Source organism: Parus major, chromosome Z (assembly GCF_001522545.3).
Source record: "Parus major isolate Abel chromosome Z, Parus_major1.1, whole genome shotgun sequence".
Lineage (NCBI taxonomy): Eukaryota > Metazoa > Chordata > Aves > Passeriformes > Paridae > Parus > Parus major.
In genome coordinates, this window is record NC_031799.1 from 27,248,924 (window position 1) to 27,265,924 (window position 17,001).

The window sequence follows — 17,001 nt, forward strand, 5'->3', positions numbered from 1 at the left end:
AGAAGATATCTGAAGCATGATTACTTGGAGAGGTCAATAGAGTCAAATATTACACCAGCTATCTACTGACAGATTTTTATTACTTCTTAATAAGTGGTACAGTTCAAAATTTTAGGGTGTAAAGAGGCAAGATTGTTGTGGTGTTTTTGTATTATTGTGGAACATTCTGTAGAATCAATCATCTTTTGCCCAGGATCTAACTGAGTAAGACTTTACTGACTTTACTTCTGAGTATATCCAGATACATGGATTTAACAGTTAATTACTACAGTTTTGCAGCAACGTACTTAAAACAGGTGTATGAATGCATAATTTTTATTTTGTTTGGCAAACTGTTTAACACTATCAATGAATTAAAATCCAATCAAAATGTTCTTTTTCCTAACATTGTTACCAAGTTCTGAGTTCTGGAACAAGAGAATTTCACCAAAGAAACAATAACCCTAGTGATCTTTCCTTTTTTTTTTTTTTTTTTTAGCGAAGTGTGATGAGAACATTAGTGGTAAGAAAAAAGAAGGAGTTCTACAGAAAAAAAAGTACTGTATAACAGTTAAGTCAGCCATATAGATTCAAATCTGCTGAAAATTAAGAATACCAGCAAAATTAAAAGCAAGCTAGTTGCATATGGGGAAAAGTCTACAAAGCTGTAAACTTCGAAAAAAGCTAGCAACATTTTGCTTTCTGAAGCAAATACTGTCTCACCACTGTGTGCCATTTTTAGACACAATCACTCAAATTACTGTTAGAGTAAACAAACATATAAGCTTAATTTTCCTCAAAGTGACACATATTACAATTAAACACTGCTTGGAAATATAAAAATTAAATTTAAGAAGACCATAAAATCTCAAGAGTTATTTACATATACAATCTAAAATTGTTACCTAACTGACAACCTGAAATGCCACATCAGTGAGGTAACAGCAGTGGCACTGGCAGAGATAATTTGCTTCTGGCTATCAGTGAGAGAGGCAGTGACAAGATCATGGAATTAGACTGCAGTTAAGCATTCTGGTAGTTTGTCCAAGGATACATATGATAAACCATAATCCACTAGCAGGAAATTACTGTGGATGCTTTTAGTTAATATTAGAAGCTTTGCTACACTAAAATAAGAGCAGCTGTAATTTAATTTAAAACTTTAATGATGTCACCAATTTTTCAAGAAATGGGTACCAATTCTTTTGCTTTGTGGATGCACTGTATTGAACTCATAAACTTAAGACCACAAGAGCACCACAATGTTTATTAACCTAAAAAAAGCCATAAGAAGCTAGCCCCTCTAGAAAACTAGGAAGACACAACTATTTAAAACTAAAACAAAATCGTTTTACTTATTACCTCTTTTCCTCTTTTGCTCTCAGTTGCTCCTCTTGTCTTAGAACCTGAACCATCACAGACTCAAACATGCCTGTTGACAAACCTACTAAATTGCGAGGTGTGGAACGACGTCTTGTAGAAATGCATCCTGTTGTTTTCTCCTCGTCCTGCCCATAGCATCCTCTAGATGTTACAGCTAATGATGTTTTCTCTCTTAAATGCCTAGAAGAAAAAAGCAAGCCAGTTCACAACTATGAACTTCAATACCAGCAGCACCTCAATGCCTAGCCTATAAACCATGGATTGAGCCTATTTACTCAGAAAAAATCAGGTATTTTTTTACCTGCAATTTTTTCCACTTTGAAAATTCCTTTAAGAAATTTTAAACTTAAACGAAGCACACTAATATGACCTATGTTTTCACACCAGTTAAAAACAGTGTATTTACCACAAGCTACCAAATATAATTTGGAGATAGAATTCTCTATCTTAATCCATAAGTATTTGGAAAGAAAAAAACTTCCACAAGACCTAAGATAAGAAAATATCGTTTTTAGCAGAATCCTAAAAGTAGGGGGCTCGGTGGTGAGGGGAAACGTGTATTAGTTAGTTTAGGCTGGGGAAGCATATGTTAAACATTGGTTTTGTCCTAGTTAAAACTACAAAAACTGAAAGACAAAACACTACAAATTTGTCTGCAAAGTTACATTTCCTCTTACAGTGTCTCAAAATACTCCACTAAAACTAGTATGAGTTTTTCACCATCTGTAAAAAGATTTGAGGGACAGAGGAGAAAAATCCCACCTCTATTCAAAAGGAATCTCCATTCTAAGGTAATTTTCTGTAGCTTGTAGCATCCAGGAATTATACAGGAATTATACAATATTGATTGATTCCCTTGAATCAGTTGAAGGAGATCATTGACTTAAACACTGCTATGTAATGACGTAAGAACAATTATTCCAAGAAGTAGTTCTTCAATTTCATGTTACAAATAAAATTATGTTAAACGTTCAACCAAATTTGTCTAATTAAAAATTGTAAAAGAACTTTGACTTTTCCCATAATCCTCTATAATTAGAGTTCCAAGAAACTTTTACTAAGCTAGTGCACACAGACATCATGAAAAAATCTTTACAAATCTCTGAAGAGTTAATACAAGACAAACTTACTATACACTGAGGCAGGATTATCTTCACACAGTTCACTATTTCCTAATATTTATCTGAGAAACACCATGGATTGAATGGGAGAATGACAAGAGCAACTGAATTTATCTTTTAGTAAATACCTATACTGCTATTTGAAAACACAAAATCTTACAAGTTGCATTGCGTTATCTGCCAGCAGTAATTCTACTAAGCCAGGAATTGTGAGGGTTTTTTGCATATCAGGTTTTACTCAAGCAAACCAGAAACACTACATTCAGCTCCTTCTCTTCTACTACCAGACTGTCCCAAAACTGCTGTTTCACAGAAACAGTTTCAAATATACCGTTGCTACAGCAACATATATTGAATTTATACAGTCACTCTGCTTTCAGGTGACTTCTGCTTCACACTCTCCTGAAGTGCTCTTCCTACACAAGCAACGTTCTTACCAGCTTATCATCAGTGACTCACAGTTCATTCTGTGAGTCACTAGCAAACTTAAAGCTGATGGACACACAGAGTTTTACATACTTTCCAATACTTCTTCCAATTCCTTCTTCAGCTCCATCCTTCACCAAAAACACCTCTTGGTTTTTACATGCAGAACACTATGTCATTCGGAAGACCAGAGGGCGTTTCACTGTAAGAAGCCACCATGGTTTTCTAATAATGACTAAACTATGCCTATGACAAGCTCACAAGAAAGCATGTACTTCAGTTGTGATTTAAATTATACAGCTCGAGAGCTTTCTATGTTTCAGCTGCTTTGGCTGGTAAGAAAGTTCCTGCCAGGAACTTAACATTTCAACTTACCGTGACTTCCATTTTGCCCTTTAAGACTATAGTACGTTAAGCATTGTCTCTTATTTCATAATTATCAAAAAATACACCATTTCCAAGCAGGTAACTTCGGCTCAATATTTTATTTCTACGATTTTAAGAGCAGTAAAAATTTCACCGTCTGCAAAAATAACAATTTCAAAGAGCCAAATATTCATACAGAGTTCAGGCAGTTTCACGACAGAATAAAATAGAGAAAGAAGCATTTGACATCTTGTGTAAACAAGTGTCCCTCCATGTTCACAAAAGGCTTCTTTCAGAAGGAAAATCTTAGCCAGGAAATGCTGTGCTCTATTTGGCATTTTGAGGTTTGGAATTTGCAAAGCGTTTTGAATTAAGATTTGAATAGTTCCCAATAGGAAACGTTAATCTTCATGAAAGTATTAAAAGTTTCAGTATTCTTTCTCTTGTGGGGTTTTGTTCGATGCTTGTTTTCTTTTAACGGATTTTTTACGTAAAGAAACACACCCTCCTGTTCTACTTTGTGTAAAGAACACGCGGAACGGCCCCAATAGCTCTCTACACCTACCGGGATAGTAGCGCCAACTTCTGTTCCAGCATCATCTCCAGCTTCTGGGCCTGTTTGGAGAGCCAGTGGTCTACACCGTGCAGCCGATAGCAAGTCTCCAGCATGAGCCTGAAGTCACACACGAAATCTGCTATCCCTGTATACTGCCCACTGGAAAATTTCTCTTCCATTTTCAATAACCATATTCCAGCTGGCAGCTGCTGCAAGGACTGGCTGCTCTTACGGCCCGAGAGGGAGCCAGAGCCTTCTTCCCCGAAAAATGCCTGATCCGCGAGGGGCTTCAGGAACGGCGCCGTCAGAGGCCGGTATTTCTCCAGCAGGAACTCGCGCAGGATGCGGTACCCCTGCTGCAGCTCGGGATTCAGGCTCTGCTGCCAGGCAGTTTTCCCTCCCTCATCATCTGTATCCTTCTCGGGCTCCTCTATCCCACTCCGAAGGGCCGAGGGCCGATCCGCCGGGAGGTCTCCGCGGGACTCCATGTCTCCCGCCCCGGGCCCGTCCTCCGGCACCTGCCGGGGACTGCGGCGCTGCGCCTCGCCCGGCCGCCGGGTCCGCAGCGGGCTCACCTGCGCACACAGACACCGCTCAGTGCCCCGCCGGCCCGGGGGGCGGGACGCGGCCGCCGGCAGGGAGGCACCGACTGGGCTGGCGCGCGGCCCCGCCCGCCCGGGGACCGCGCCCTCGCCCTCAGGGCCCGCCCCCTTCTCCCCCACCCGCCGGCGGCGGCACCGGCGCATCCCACCCTCTGCGTGCGCCCTTCCCGCCGGGCCGGCGGGGACCTCCCGCCGCTCGCGCGCGCTCCGGACAGGCAGGCGGTGCGAGCCGGTCCCGCGCGGCGTCCGCCGAGTAACGGGCGTCGCGCGCGGCAGCGCGAGTTGAGGGGAAAGAGGGGGCGCGGCCCCCCCGACCGGGAAAGGACGCGGAGCCTCTCACCCCAGCGCGCATGCGCGCGCCCGGCCAGCGGCGGTGCGCCCGCGGCAGAGTGCAGCGCCGGGTGTGGTGTGACGTCAGTAGAGGGCGCCCAGCTAGGAGCCGGCGGGGGCGACGCAGGGGCGGTCGCTGGTGCGCGCGGGGCGGGGCCTCGCGGCCGGGCCGGGCCGGGCCGTGGTAACGGGCCCCTCACGGGCTGGGTGAGGCTGCTCCGGCCGCAGCAGGGTGGCCGTGGCAGCGCACTCCGGCCCCGCAGAGCCCTGATCCTGTGCTGCTGCGGCTGAGATTTCGGCCCCGTAACGGGTCTGTTGTCTCATGTCAGAGGTGTGCCACCACAGGTGTTCAGCCGCCGAAGCGAGGCAGTAGCTCACAAAAGCAATCAATTCTACGCTCTGTTTTGCCCGGCTTATTTTAGGAATTAGTGCCTTATGAGGGGAGGCTGCTACTAATGACGCTTTTCTGGTCTGGGGTGTACTTGTCGTCCTTTCTCGTTTGCACTCACGTTCTCTCCAATCCTGCTCACCCCTGTAGGAGATCCTAAGGGACTCCACAGCTGTACTTGTCTCCACAGCACTGCAAAGCACCTCGAGACACACTTCTGCGTGTGGTTTTGGTTTTATGCACTTCACGTTGCTAACTATATGAAAAGTTGAGGGCACTCTGCTGGGGTGGGGAGGGGGAGAGAATGAATATAAGGCAGCAGGAAGAAAACCTCTCTGTTTCTGTAGGGGCATTCTTGTTCTTCAGAGATCACTTCAGAGACCTTGGTTGCAATGGAGTTCTCTTAATGGAAATAAAAGCTTCCATCCTGCAGGAAGGTGGACCTGTTTGGAAGGATCATTGTGCAGAGACTGTAGTGATCCATGCAATAGTCAATCCAAGTGTAGCCTTCAAATCTGTGTTGTGCTGTGCATAGCCCACGGCCACAGGATAAATTCAGGCAGTGCACTGTTAGAGCAGCTGTGGGCAGCTCCTACACTGTACTGGCATCTCTATGACCTTGCCTCTACCTAAAGCTGCAGGCAGAAGTCTTTATGCAAACATCCTCTCTGACAGAAGAAATTATTAATAAAGTTGTTCTCTTTTAAGGAAAACCTCGTATAGTTTGAATGACCACAATGGGATAGCTCTTCCACAGACAGGGTCTCCGTGATGCACCCCCTTTACAGACCCATTTGATGCTGCACTGCTTGTGGTTTGTCAGGATCTGAAATGCTCTAGGATAACAGTTCTCTCTTTCCTTATGGTGTTATATCTAAGAAATTGCTTTTGAAATGATGCTTTGCAGAGTCTTTCTTGTACTGGGATCATAAGGATCTGTATGTCCTGTTGTAAAACAGAGGGAATGCTGTGTTTTCTTTAATAACTGATCTCAGGAATAGTGTTTGTCTTGTCCACTCCAAGCTGAAGGTAGAGGGTCATCAGCAGAGGGACAGGAGTGGTGGATGGACTCCAGCAACATATGTGGTGATTTAATCAACTGTGGGAAAAACATAATTGAAGAAAGCAACCATTCAAGTAGAGTGGGAATTTCTAGTATAAATTAAATAAAACGAGATGCAGCTGGCATCTCTTTTAGAAGTTTTGTGCTTGTTGGATGCCTGGCCTGCAACACACTTCCTGGCTCATTTATACTCTCTGCAATAATACCCAGTAACTTACTAGAAGTTTTTGCTTCTTGCTATATAAGTGGCCCTGCTTTGAGAATATGGGAACTTTTAGTCATCATACTGCATACAATTCATAGGCTGAGTAACCACAAAATGTGTTCAGAGGTTTTGGTGTGATAACATCTCAGTTATATTCAGGTCTCCTGTCAAAACTTGAACTTTTACTGTGATGAAAGAAATTAAGATATCGAGTTTACACTCTGAAACTAAGTTTCAGTGAAGAAGGGCTCACATATGACCAAACAAGATAATATCCTGTATTGGGAGCTCTGTCTTGTATCACAAAACTATTTGAAAGAGGATATTTTTTCTAGGTATGCAATCAAAGTAGGTTAAAAAAATAATGAAAAAAAAAAAAGAAAGAAAAGATTGTACTGGGTAATATAATTGTATTGATCTATAAGAACTTTTTTGTATTTTCTCATGTAATAAGAAAAATACTTTGTATTCAAGGAATTCTGATACACTATCTATGTACTTCCTGAGTCTTGCCACACGAGTGCACTGTTGAATAAACGCCATGTACCCTTCCTGCCTTGAATTAGAGGTAGCACTCCCAACTCAATGCAACAAGGGTAGAACTGCTAAAGCAGAAGCAAACATTTGGGAAAACCTGTAACAATGGGGTTCCGTTTTACATATTCAGTATTAATAGGAGCTATGACTCACATATCAGAATAAAACCCAAACTTTTTGGAATAAATAGAGCTGATAAAGATTTACAGTTTCTCTCCACACATCTGAATTGGATATACAATTTTTGTAAAATGGCATGCTAGATATTTACATAATTTAATGTTTAATTAACATTTAATAACAAAAAATAGTTGCAAGTATGCATAATCTTCTCAGAGAATATTACACTAAATGAGCATCTCTGCCTTCATCACAAAGATAGCACGATAGCAAGAATTTTTGTCATGATAGTATTCTCCACAGCAACTTAGGTGGGTACAGAACAGTGCAAATGTCAAGTGGATAAAGATAGACCATGAGAAAGAGAGAAACATGCTTGGGAAACGGTAATCTTCCATATGCAGTTCACAAATGATAGGATGCTCTAGCAAAGGAAAAGAGACAACTGTCAGACATGACCAGTATCCTTCCCCTCTGATGTGATTTTTGAGTGACTGAGTGTTGGCAGGTCATGGAGATCACATTCAGGGATCTAAAGTAAAAACAGTATATCAGCCAAACCAGGAAAGCACCTGCAATTTCTACAGACACCCCATGACAATGTAAATAATTAGTCTCTTCCTAAACCTTGATTTGGGTATAAGTTTTTATCATATGCCCATACTGGATATTACACTTCACAAATCAGAAAAAAATATTTTTATATCTCATATACATTCACTCAGTGTCTAGTTTTCTTCTTTTCCTGGCAGTGTCATAAATAGTGACTGAGTGGCTCCATTTTCCTTCATTCTGCTTCTTCTGTTTCATACAGTAAAGCCAAGGGTCCAAAGTACAGGTTGCTGCTCCTGATGACCTTCATGGTGACATAGAATATAGCCCACATTAAGGATCCTTGGAACTTTACTGTGAGGTGACTGGATTACCATCGCCACCAGAGCCATTTAAACTGTATGCCCAAGTAGTTACATGCTCCTTCTGTTTACATATAGTAATGGTAAATAAAATTTACACCAAACTCTAGAAAACACTATCAATGTGTTTTCCATTTGCAGATCTTCCACCTGAAGTTTCCTTTTACGAGATGCACAAAAATTCTTGGGGAAGAAGCAGGGGCTTTGGAGTGTGGAGAAAATAATCAATCTTTGAAATGTTTCAGATGACTTATTCTGCTGATGTTTTTCAGCCTCTCTTATGTTCCCACCACCTTTACTTGCATCTTTCTCCCTTTTAAGGATACAGTGCTACTTTCTAGTGCCAGTGACGTCCTCAATGCCAGCTAGAATACAGACAAACAGAAAACAAAGAAACTGTCCTTGAGTTCTACACTTTAGAGACATTCTTCCTTTTTTGAGTCCTCAAAGCCATAAACTGTCTTGCATTTAAGCTTCTGCAGCATATAGTACTGAAAAATTACAGTTCTCCTTAAAATAAGTAATTCTCAGCACCTTAAGGCAGAATTAAAATTTTACAATGTGTTACAATGCATCAAAAATCCACTCTCTAACAAAGACCGTGAATAAGTATTTTTTTAATTAACATGACATGTTATGATCCAAAATTCTGTTATGAAGTCTTTTTAGAAGCAGAGAAAGAATAAAGCAATTGTGTGCATTCAAATGGGTTTTTTTTTCTTGATTCCAGATGGCCTTTGGAGTCCTCTGCATAAGAAATGTATGAAGATGAGTGCTGTAGGATGCCCAGGGAGTTTTACCACTAATGCCTAATGCAGCTGGCTGCTGCAGGAAGTGGCACAGGAGGAATCAACATGATTTCCTCCCCAACCATGCCAGACCACCAGCAGAGACCTTCCTGCAGGTTGAGACCTAGGAATGTGACATGAGGGAATGATTGTGGCAGATACTCAAGTAGGGTAAAATATCTAATCTCTTTGGTTCTGTAATAATCTCCAGAGTTCAGATCCTTTGATGATTGCCATTTGCACCTGACAGCTGGATATCCTGTACATACCTGCTGAAAACTAGGTCCTTAGCCAAGCTGGAAGTATAACTGATGAGACCAGGCTGCAGTATTTCATTTAGCAATGTTTGTCAGTTTTTCTGCTGTTCATCTGCTGATGTTCACAGAACTTGAAAATATGTGTCTTTTTTTCAACTAAGCTTCCTCCTTCCATGCCTTTGCCAAACTTAGTTAAAATTATCCAGCAGATTAAGAAGTGGCTGGATAGAAAAGTCAGACAACACAACTACATATGCCTAGTCCCTTAGAAAGCTGGTAGCAGGAACCTAGTAATCTCCAACACTGTTTATTTTTATTCTGTTCTCTGTAATTGTGCAAGACAGGAAATGCAGCAAAATTGCTTCATACAGATCTAACATTTATTTATGTGAAAGGTTTTGCAACTATACTTTGTTGTGTGTAATTGCAGACCTGGAACTATTTTTTTTTTTTTCTCATTTTTGCGGTATTATAGAAATGGCAATTATTTCCCTTTCCCAGTGCTGGAGAGTAGAGAAAAAATACAAGGATATAATTTTCATAGCAAAGAGAGATTTTGAGAATGACTAGGTGCAAAGATTAAAATGCACAGAGAGTCAATGTTTGGATGACTAAAATATTTGTTCCGTTAATGTCCCATTCTGTTCCTGTATAATCATTAACAGTAAAGACTGTGTTATTGTTGCAGTATCTGAGAGCACAAATTATGGGCAAGAGCTAAAACTGTAGTCACACAGATATGAATGTCTGCTTCTGACAGGGGGAAAGAGAACTCCTCCAAATATGCTCATGATATCCACAATTCTACAGTATGTGTTGTATGTCACTGTTCCTGGTGGATGGTGTGAAAGAAAAGAAAGTGGCAATGCGTAATCACCTTAAATGTAGACATGCCTCACACAAAGAGCACTTCTCAAGACAACTCCTACATGCTACTGTACTAGTCCAGCAGTGAGGAATAGTGGAAAGACTGGGCAATATTTGGAAAGAATAAATTAAAAGGATTATCTACACAAACACTGAGTCTTGTTCTGAAGTGTTGTCACAAAAGTTACAGGAATTTATCAGCAAAATTTGGTCAAAATGTAACAGTCTTTAGTCTCATTCAGACACATCTCTTCTATATGTCTGGTTTTATTCTAAATTTAAAGAGAAAATACAATTGCTTCAAAGCAAAATAAGAGAGTTAGAAAAGTCAGAGTAATTAATTCATCAATATAAACCCCATAATATATTCTTAATATTGATTTCACAGAATCACAGTATAGTTTAGGTTGAAACAGATCTCCATGTGTCTGTTGCCTCCATGCTCAAAGAAGGGGCAAACAGAACTGCTCAGTGTCTTGTTCAGTTGCGTTTTGAATACCTTCAAGGATAGAGGCTCCATGAAAGGTTTGCATGCAATAAAGACAAACTACTGTAATCCAGGAAGATACCCTGACAGCCTCTATATTTTCCCCTATTTGCAGTTAGTGTGCATGGCTTATAGCACCCCAGGGTGTTAGAGTTATAGACCATCCTGAGTTGGAAGGGACCCACAAAAATCATTCAGTCCATCTCCTGGCTCTGCTCAAGACATCCCAAGGGTCACACCATGTGCCTGAGATAATTGTCCAAATGCTTTGTTAGCTCTGTCACTTCCCTCACTTCCTGAGGAGCCTTGTCCAATGCCCAACTACAGTCTGGGTGAAGACCCTTTTCCTGATAACTAACCTAAATCTCCTCTGACACAATTTCAGGCCATTCCCTTGTGTCCTGTAACTGGTCCTGACACAGTAAAGAGATAAGTACCTGTCCCTTATCTTCCCCTTGTGAAGAAGTTGTAACTACAATGAGTACTCTTCCTCAGTCTCTTCTTCTCCAGACTGGAAAGGACAAGTGACCTCAGCCACACCTTGTATGGCTTCAAAATATTACTGTCCAGTGGACCCTTTGGCTGTATGCCTGGTCCTGTGTGTCCCCTAGCAAGTGAAGAGAGGACATCTTTTGCCATCATCTCAAGTTCAAGAGGTATCATCCTTCTCTTATTCCAAGAAACACCAAAAATAATATAACCTTAATGAATAAAAAACATTTACAGTAACATTTGGTGTAAGAACTCTAGACTTAGAGAAATGTTACAAAACAGTAATTTAGCAGAAATAGTTTTCATTTATACACGCCACTTTTCACTTTTTTGTGTGTATGTTTTTGAGAACAAACTTCCAAAAACTTGCAGATTTTACAGCAGTGATCAGCATAGACATTACTATGTCATAAGTCTTCCATTGTAAACAGAAACACATGAAGGTTTAAGTAAGTCCCTGCTCTTTTCAGTAATAGAGGTCTTGACTGCACATGGAACAGAATTATTTAATGACAGTTTGGAAGTACTGGGAGCAATAGATATGCTACAGTAGGCCCTGTTTAGTCCTATATATGTCTTTGGCCTGCCATGTAAACAGGATATGAAGTAAGATTAAGTTGGAAGTTAAATGCTCATGTTAAAATTTTCTTAGAATATTAAAAAACCCCAACAGTTTCCAAGAAAAAAAAAATGCATTGATAGATTACCATGTCAGTTTCTGTCAGTTTGAAAATATATTACTGCTAAACATATTTGGTTTGGTTTTTTATACCTTTAGGGAAGAAAGACTTCAGTGTGAAGAAAAAGAACTTATACCAATGTTAATATGCATTCTGGACTTTAGAATAAAACCCTGTACTGTAAACTAGAGAAGGTTTTTTTGAGCTGACATCTCCAAAATCTGAAAACCCTACTTTGCACAATATATTTTAATGTTTTCAATCATGTTCACTGAAAATGTTTAGAAAAAGCTTTCTTCACACTATTACTACTTGTAATCAACCTTTTCCTCAGTGTAAATCTGACTATACACTGGAGTCCAAATTATAAGTACCTGATCTTTTTGTGTGGTACAGTCCATGGACTATGTCCCAGTTTTTTTCGAGCTTGAGAGATTTTGAATTAGATTTCCGGTAAATTGTTGGCCATTTAAATGGCCGATAGAATGCTTAGTATTTACGGTAAGCTCAAAATTATTCATGCAGTAGCATGTGGAAACTTTTCCTTCTTCTCTTTTCTGCAAATATTTACTTATTGCAGATGAATATCTAAAACCAAAAAAAAACCCAAATGAGTTCTAGGCAGCTGTTTTTCTCACTAGTTTCTATGCCAATAGTTATACATAAAGTATTTTTTTAGTAATTTCATCAATGTTTTCTTCTCTATCACTGTTTTGTAGAGGTTGTTGCCTTTCAGTAATTTAATATGACATATTTATTTGAATTAGAAGAGAATTTTGAAAACCTGTCCTCTAATGGACTGAACCTAATGTTGCAACTGTAATGATACAGTTATTAAGAGGGGTCCATACCAATGAAATACATTAACTCTAATGGTGAAGCTTGGAGAAGAAAAGCAAGCAAGCAAAAAAAGAAAAGAGTGTGAGATTTAGAAAGGGAGACATAGGTGCCAGGAAGCAGGGGTGGGGTAGGCAGTGTTGGAAAGAGACAGAGGATGGAAAATACTTCCCAGTGGCCAACCTAGAAGAGAAGTGTGCAGGGTTGCCCAGATGGTGTCCTCCTCTGTTTCACGTCTAACATAGCAACTTGATACTTTTCATCAGTGTCTGCACAAAATCATCTTTGGGTTTTTCTGCTCTTGGTTCTGTAATTGTTGATGGGACCAATAAAACAATAAGATTTAAAATAAACTGTAAAGGTTAAGGTGGAAAGTCAGCTGCAATGTAGTTGCATTCTCAATATTTCTATGGCTTAATCCACCCACACTATATCAATTACAATTAGATTTTGTGTGTGTGTGTGGCTGCTGATGGTGTATGTTGTTATTTAGCTCCTCAAGAGTAGTGCTGATGTAGCACAATATGATGTCCCTACAGTTGCTCCTTTAAAATAAGGGATTGTTCTGTGCTGTGGCTATAGGGATGGTATACTTAAACCTGGAATTTTACCTCCTGGCCCAGGTACATGCACAGCCTGCAAGCACAGTTTATGTGACATGCAGTCTACATTTTGCAACCTGTATCTATCTGCTCCTTACTAAAAATATGCAGCTACAGAAGCAGCATCAAATCTTGACTCAGTATAGCATCTGAACAACTGTATTAAGACAAATTAAAATGCTTTCGCCACATAATACATTTTTCATAGCATTTGTCTCAGTTGTGGTTTAATCTGGAGGGTAGCTAAACAGCTGTGGGCTCACTTTCCACCACCACCCTCCCTCCCCCTGTGTCCTCTCCAGCTTCTTGTGTCCCAGACTCCTGGTGTGGCAGTGGGAGGACCTGAAAATTCCTTGAATTAGTGTAAACACCACTTATTAAAATCTAAAACATCATTGTGTTATCAACATTATTCCTATCGTCAATCTGTCATTCAGTACTACACCAGCAAGGGCAAAAATTAACTGTGTCCCCATTAAAAGCAGAGAAATAACCTCTCTTTATTTTGTATCATTTATATCATGCCCAGGTTCCACTCTACCCAATGTGTCCTTCCCTGTCTTTTGATATATACACACAGATATCATTCCCTTAGTCTATGGGTCATCCATCTAAAATGTCCATTGGGTAAATTTAGTCCATGGGTCCAGGCTTCTTCTGTCATACTAGACCTTCAGGGCTGAAGAGACGGTGCATGGTATTGAATAAAGTCCGCGGTAAGTCCATCCCTCATTCACAAATCCATTTGTACACTGCCTCTCTTCCTTAATGGCCCACCAAGGTACCTATCTTCCTCGCCCTTTTCTTGTGATAGCCCTGTTTTAGAGTAGTCTGCTCTCTGATCTCTCTTAGAGGCAGCTCCTTCATCTGTTATTAGATACATCCACTTCTGCTTCCAGCATTTCTCCTTGCATACAATGGCAGATAATACTGGCACAGGTTGGTTCCCTGGTTCAGCCACGGACTCTGTCACTTTGCTCTCAGTCCTGGAGACCTTCCCTCCCTTCAGTGGACACTGAGCTCTGTTGAACAGGGTTCAGTCAGCCCAGACAAGGCCCCCTCACAATGCAGTGATTTCTGTCTCTCTGGAACTATCTGGTATCACCTCATCTTTTCCAAATATTTTAATAAATTTTTCTGGATTCCATATTTTTCAGAGGTGAAGTTACAAAACACTGGAAAGTGCCCACTTCCTAGGCACTTGCCCATCCCATCCCACACTCCCTGACACTTATCCCTACACTGCCCTAGGGCAGATCCCTGAGTGATGTTCTTACCTAGTTGTGTAACCTTACACGAGATGTGAGACACATTCATACGTCACAGAAATGCAAAGTGCTGGTTTGGACACCCTGGGAATACTTTCCAAGAGCTATTGTAACTTGCCTGGAGGAGAAGGGAAGGATGGTGGAGGGTACCATTCCTGTGGGCAGGCCCTTGGAGGTGAAGTTAGGTGCCATTCCAAACAGGTAGCTCCTGCTGAGCGGGTGCAGCGGCGATGCCGGGTGCACACACTGCCTCAGTCCTGCCAACAGGCATCTTATCATATGAAAAACCCGTGTTAAAAAGCACAACAACATCATAACCTTACCCCAGAGCTGAGAAATGACACAATGGGGAACACACACAACAAGTAAGGTGTTATATAATGCAGCTCTGAGAACACTCAACTACATTGAGATCCAATAAATCAACATTGTGGCCAGCAACCATTAAACCAATGCAACTAATTGCTTATAACAAATTTGTTTTAACACATCAGAGCAGTGGTTATCTTAACCCTTCACACCCCATGGGTTGGTTGCCAAAAGGGACTGTTGTGGTTTAGCCCAGCAGGCAGCTAAACACCATACAAACCACTTGCTCACTTCCCTATCACCACTCTAGGATGGGTAAGAGAATTGGGGGAAAAAACATAAAATTCACCATTCAGATAAAGACAGCTTAATAGGCAAGAACAGGAGGGGAAACAAAAATAGCTATCATTAAAAAATTAGAATATACAAAACAAGTAATGCACAATGCAGTTCCTAGCAACCTGCTAGCTGATGCACAGCCAGTTCCAAGCAGCAGCCCCCAGCCAGCTTTATCTCTAGCTGTATTACTGAGCTTCACACCATTAGTACAGAATATCCCTTCAGTCACTCATGGTCAGCTGTATCACCTGTGTCTCCTCCTGGCTAGTCCTGTCTCCCAGCCTCCTCACTGGTGGTGTGATGTGAGAAACAGAAAACCTTTGTCTTAATTCTTAACATTTCACCCATCAGTGTGTTAACAACATTATTCTCATCCTAAATCTATACCACAGCATTATACCATATACCAGCAAAAAAATTAACTCTATCTCACACAAAATCAGGACAGTTGTGTACTGAAAGGACAATCTTAGGTCATGACATTCAGAAACTTTTCCACATTTTGCAGACTGTTCGGGTAATAGGCAAAGACTTGATATTTCAAAGTATCACATTGCTTTGTCACTAAATGTATGTTTTAATAAAGTCTTTCTGTTTACCCGATACATTACCAGTGTCTGGTGAGAGCTTAGTAAACTAAAAAAAGACTTTTCCTAAACCAAACACAGGTAAAACATAGAACTTTCTTTACACAGTGAACAAAACCTAGATAAAAACAGTAGCTCCTTGATTTTACGAAAACTTTGGCAAAAAGAAAAACAGTCAGAGTAATTCTTTTTAGAGAATTTTCATCATTTCAGTGAGGTAAATAAAAGTGTGATTCACTCCTGTAAAAATGCAAGGCTCACTAATTAAAAAAAAAAGTTAGATAATATGAATGGAGAGGATTCACCAACAGGTGAGTGAAATGTTAGAAATGTAAATAGGTAGATAGATTAGGCCAACTGAACATGCTGCATTCAATATATAGATATTACCAGGGTTTCATGGGCAAAGAAATGTATCACATCCACTTTCACCAGTTCATTCATGTCACAAGCAGTCCAAGTATTCCCACTGATGCCTGTTTCATAGCTGGGTAAATGTTTAAGCAGTACATTTGTTTTGAGCTCCCTGAAACTAGGGAAACTAGGCTACACTCCTATTTTTAATATGTCTATATTACTATAAACCCAGTATCTGCATGTGACTCAGCCCTGGAAGAATGACAGATAACAAGAACAATATTAGTGACATAAAATATAGGAATAGAATACATAGAACTATGTATGTAGGCTAAAAATTTGCATGCAGCTCTAGGCAGAAAATTTTCTGTGGCACCTTACAGAAACAGACATTTAAAAGTTTTTTTCCTACAATTTCCAGACATCTTGTAATTCCAGGAGTAATTACAACCATTGGAATGTTGGTATAAATGAAAGTAGAGATCTAGAAGATTGGTCCGCGTCAGACTTTTGTTTTATTCAGAGGTTTGGCTTCCTGCCCTCTGTTCAGGCAATAAATTGGCTGTAACAGAGCTCCTTCTAGCATTCTGTTCAGTAGATGTATCCCAACAGAGACAAAAATACACAAAATAAGGTAAGCAAGAATGGTAGATTACATCAGGATTAAATAATTTAAGATTATATTATCAGACTGTTTGTCTGAATGTTTTTTGAGATTCTATGAAATAATGATGTTTTTCAGTTGACTTTAAAGTTTTCTTAAGAAATCTCTTTCTTCATCTAGTTTATGTGCATTTTTGTATATTCCTGTGTTTAGTTTAGATGATAGATTTTGTAAATTCTGTTTTGAAAGTCTATAACCTTATTTTATTAGCCATAGGATGACAAAAATTCTTTTAAATCCACTGTTAAATTGGAATAAACTTGGAGGAATTACTATCTTCGTTAGCAGGACTGACAGCTGCAACCAAATACTCTCAACTAAAACAGTTCTGACCCTGCAAGTATCTTAGACATACCTTGTTATTAATTTATTTACACAATATGAGATAATATTTGGAACAACATTCTAAATGTTGTTTTCATGTGCTGAATTTAATTTAATTTAGTTTTATGATCACATGTGTCTTGGGGTTAAAAG

The 17,001-nt window shown here is 40.2% G+C and overlaps 2 protein-coding genes across 4 annotated transcripts in view; one reads left to right on the forward strand and one right to left on the reverse strand.

The window, feature by feature from the left end:
* The window catches only part of KIAA2026 (KIAA2026 ortholog), a 53,413-nt gene extending 48,956 nt beyond the window's left edge, over positions 1-4,457 (reverse strand). For both annotated transcript variants that reach the window (XR_004500567.1, XM_015652840.2), the window contains exons 1-2: positions 3,841-4,457; positions 1,342-1,542 (exon numbers count right to left, since the gene is read on the reverse strand). Coding sequence is in view for 1 of the 2 variants with exons in the window: in XM_015652840.2 (XP_015508326.1) it covers positions 1,342-1,542; positions 3,841-4,319 (680 nt within the window). In the remaining variant the exon portion in view is untranslated. The remainder of the gene's footprint in view (positions 1-1,341; positions 1,543-3,840) is intronic.
* Positions 4,458-16,184: 11,727 nt separating this feature from the next.
* LOC107215924 overlaps positions 16,185-17,001 on the forward strand; it is a 39,362-nt gene continuing 38,545 nt past the window's right edge. The window contains exon 1 of one of the 2 annotated variants that reach the window (XM_033520507.1): positions 16,185-16,494. The gene's annotated coding sequence lies outside the window, so the exon portion shown is untranslated. The remainder of the gene's footprint in view (positions 16,495-17,001) is intronic. The other variant, XM_015652325.3, reaches the window with a different exon arrangement.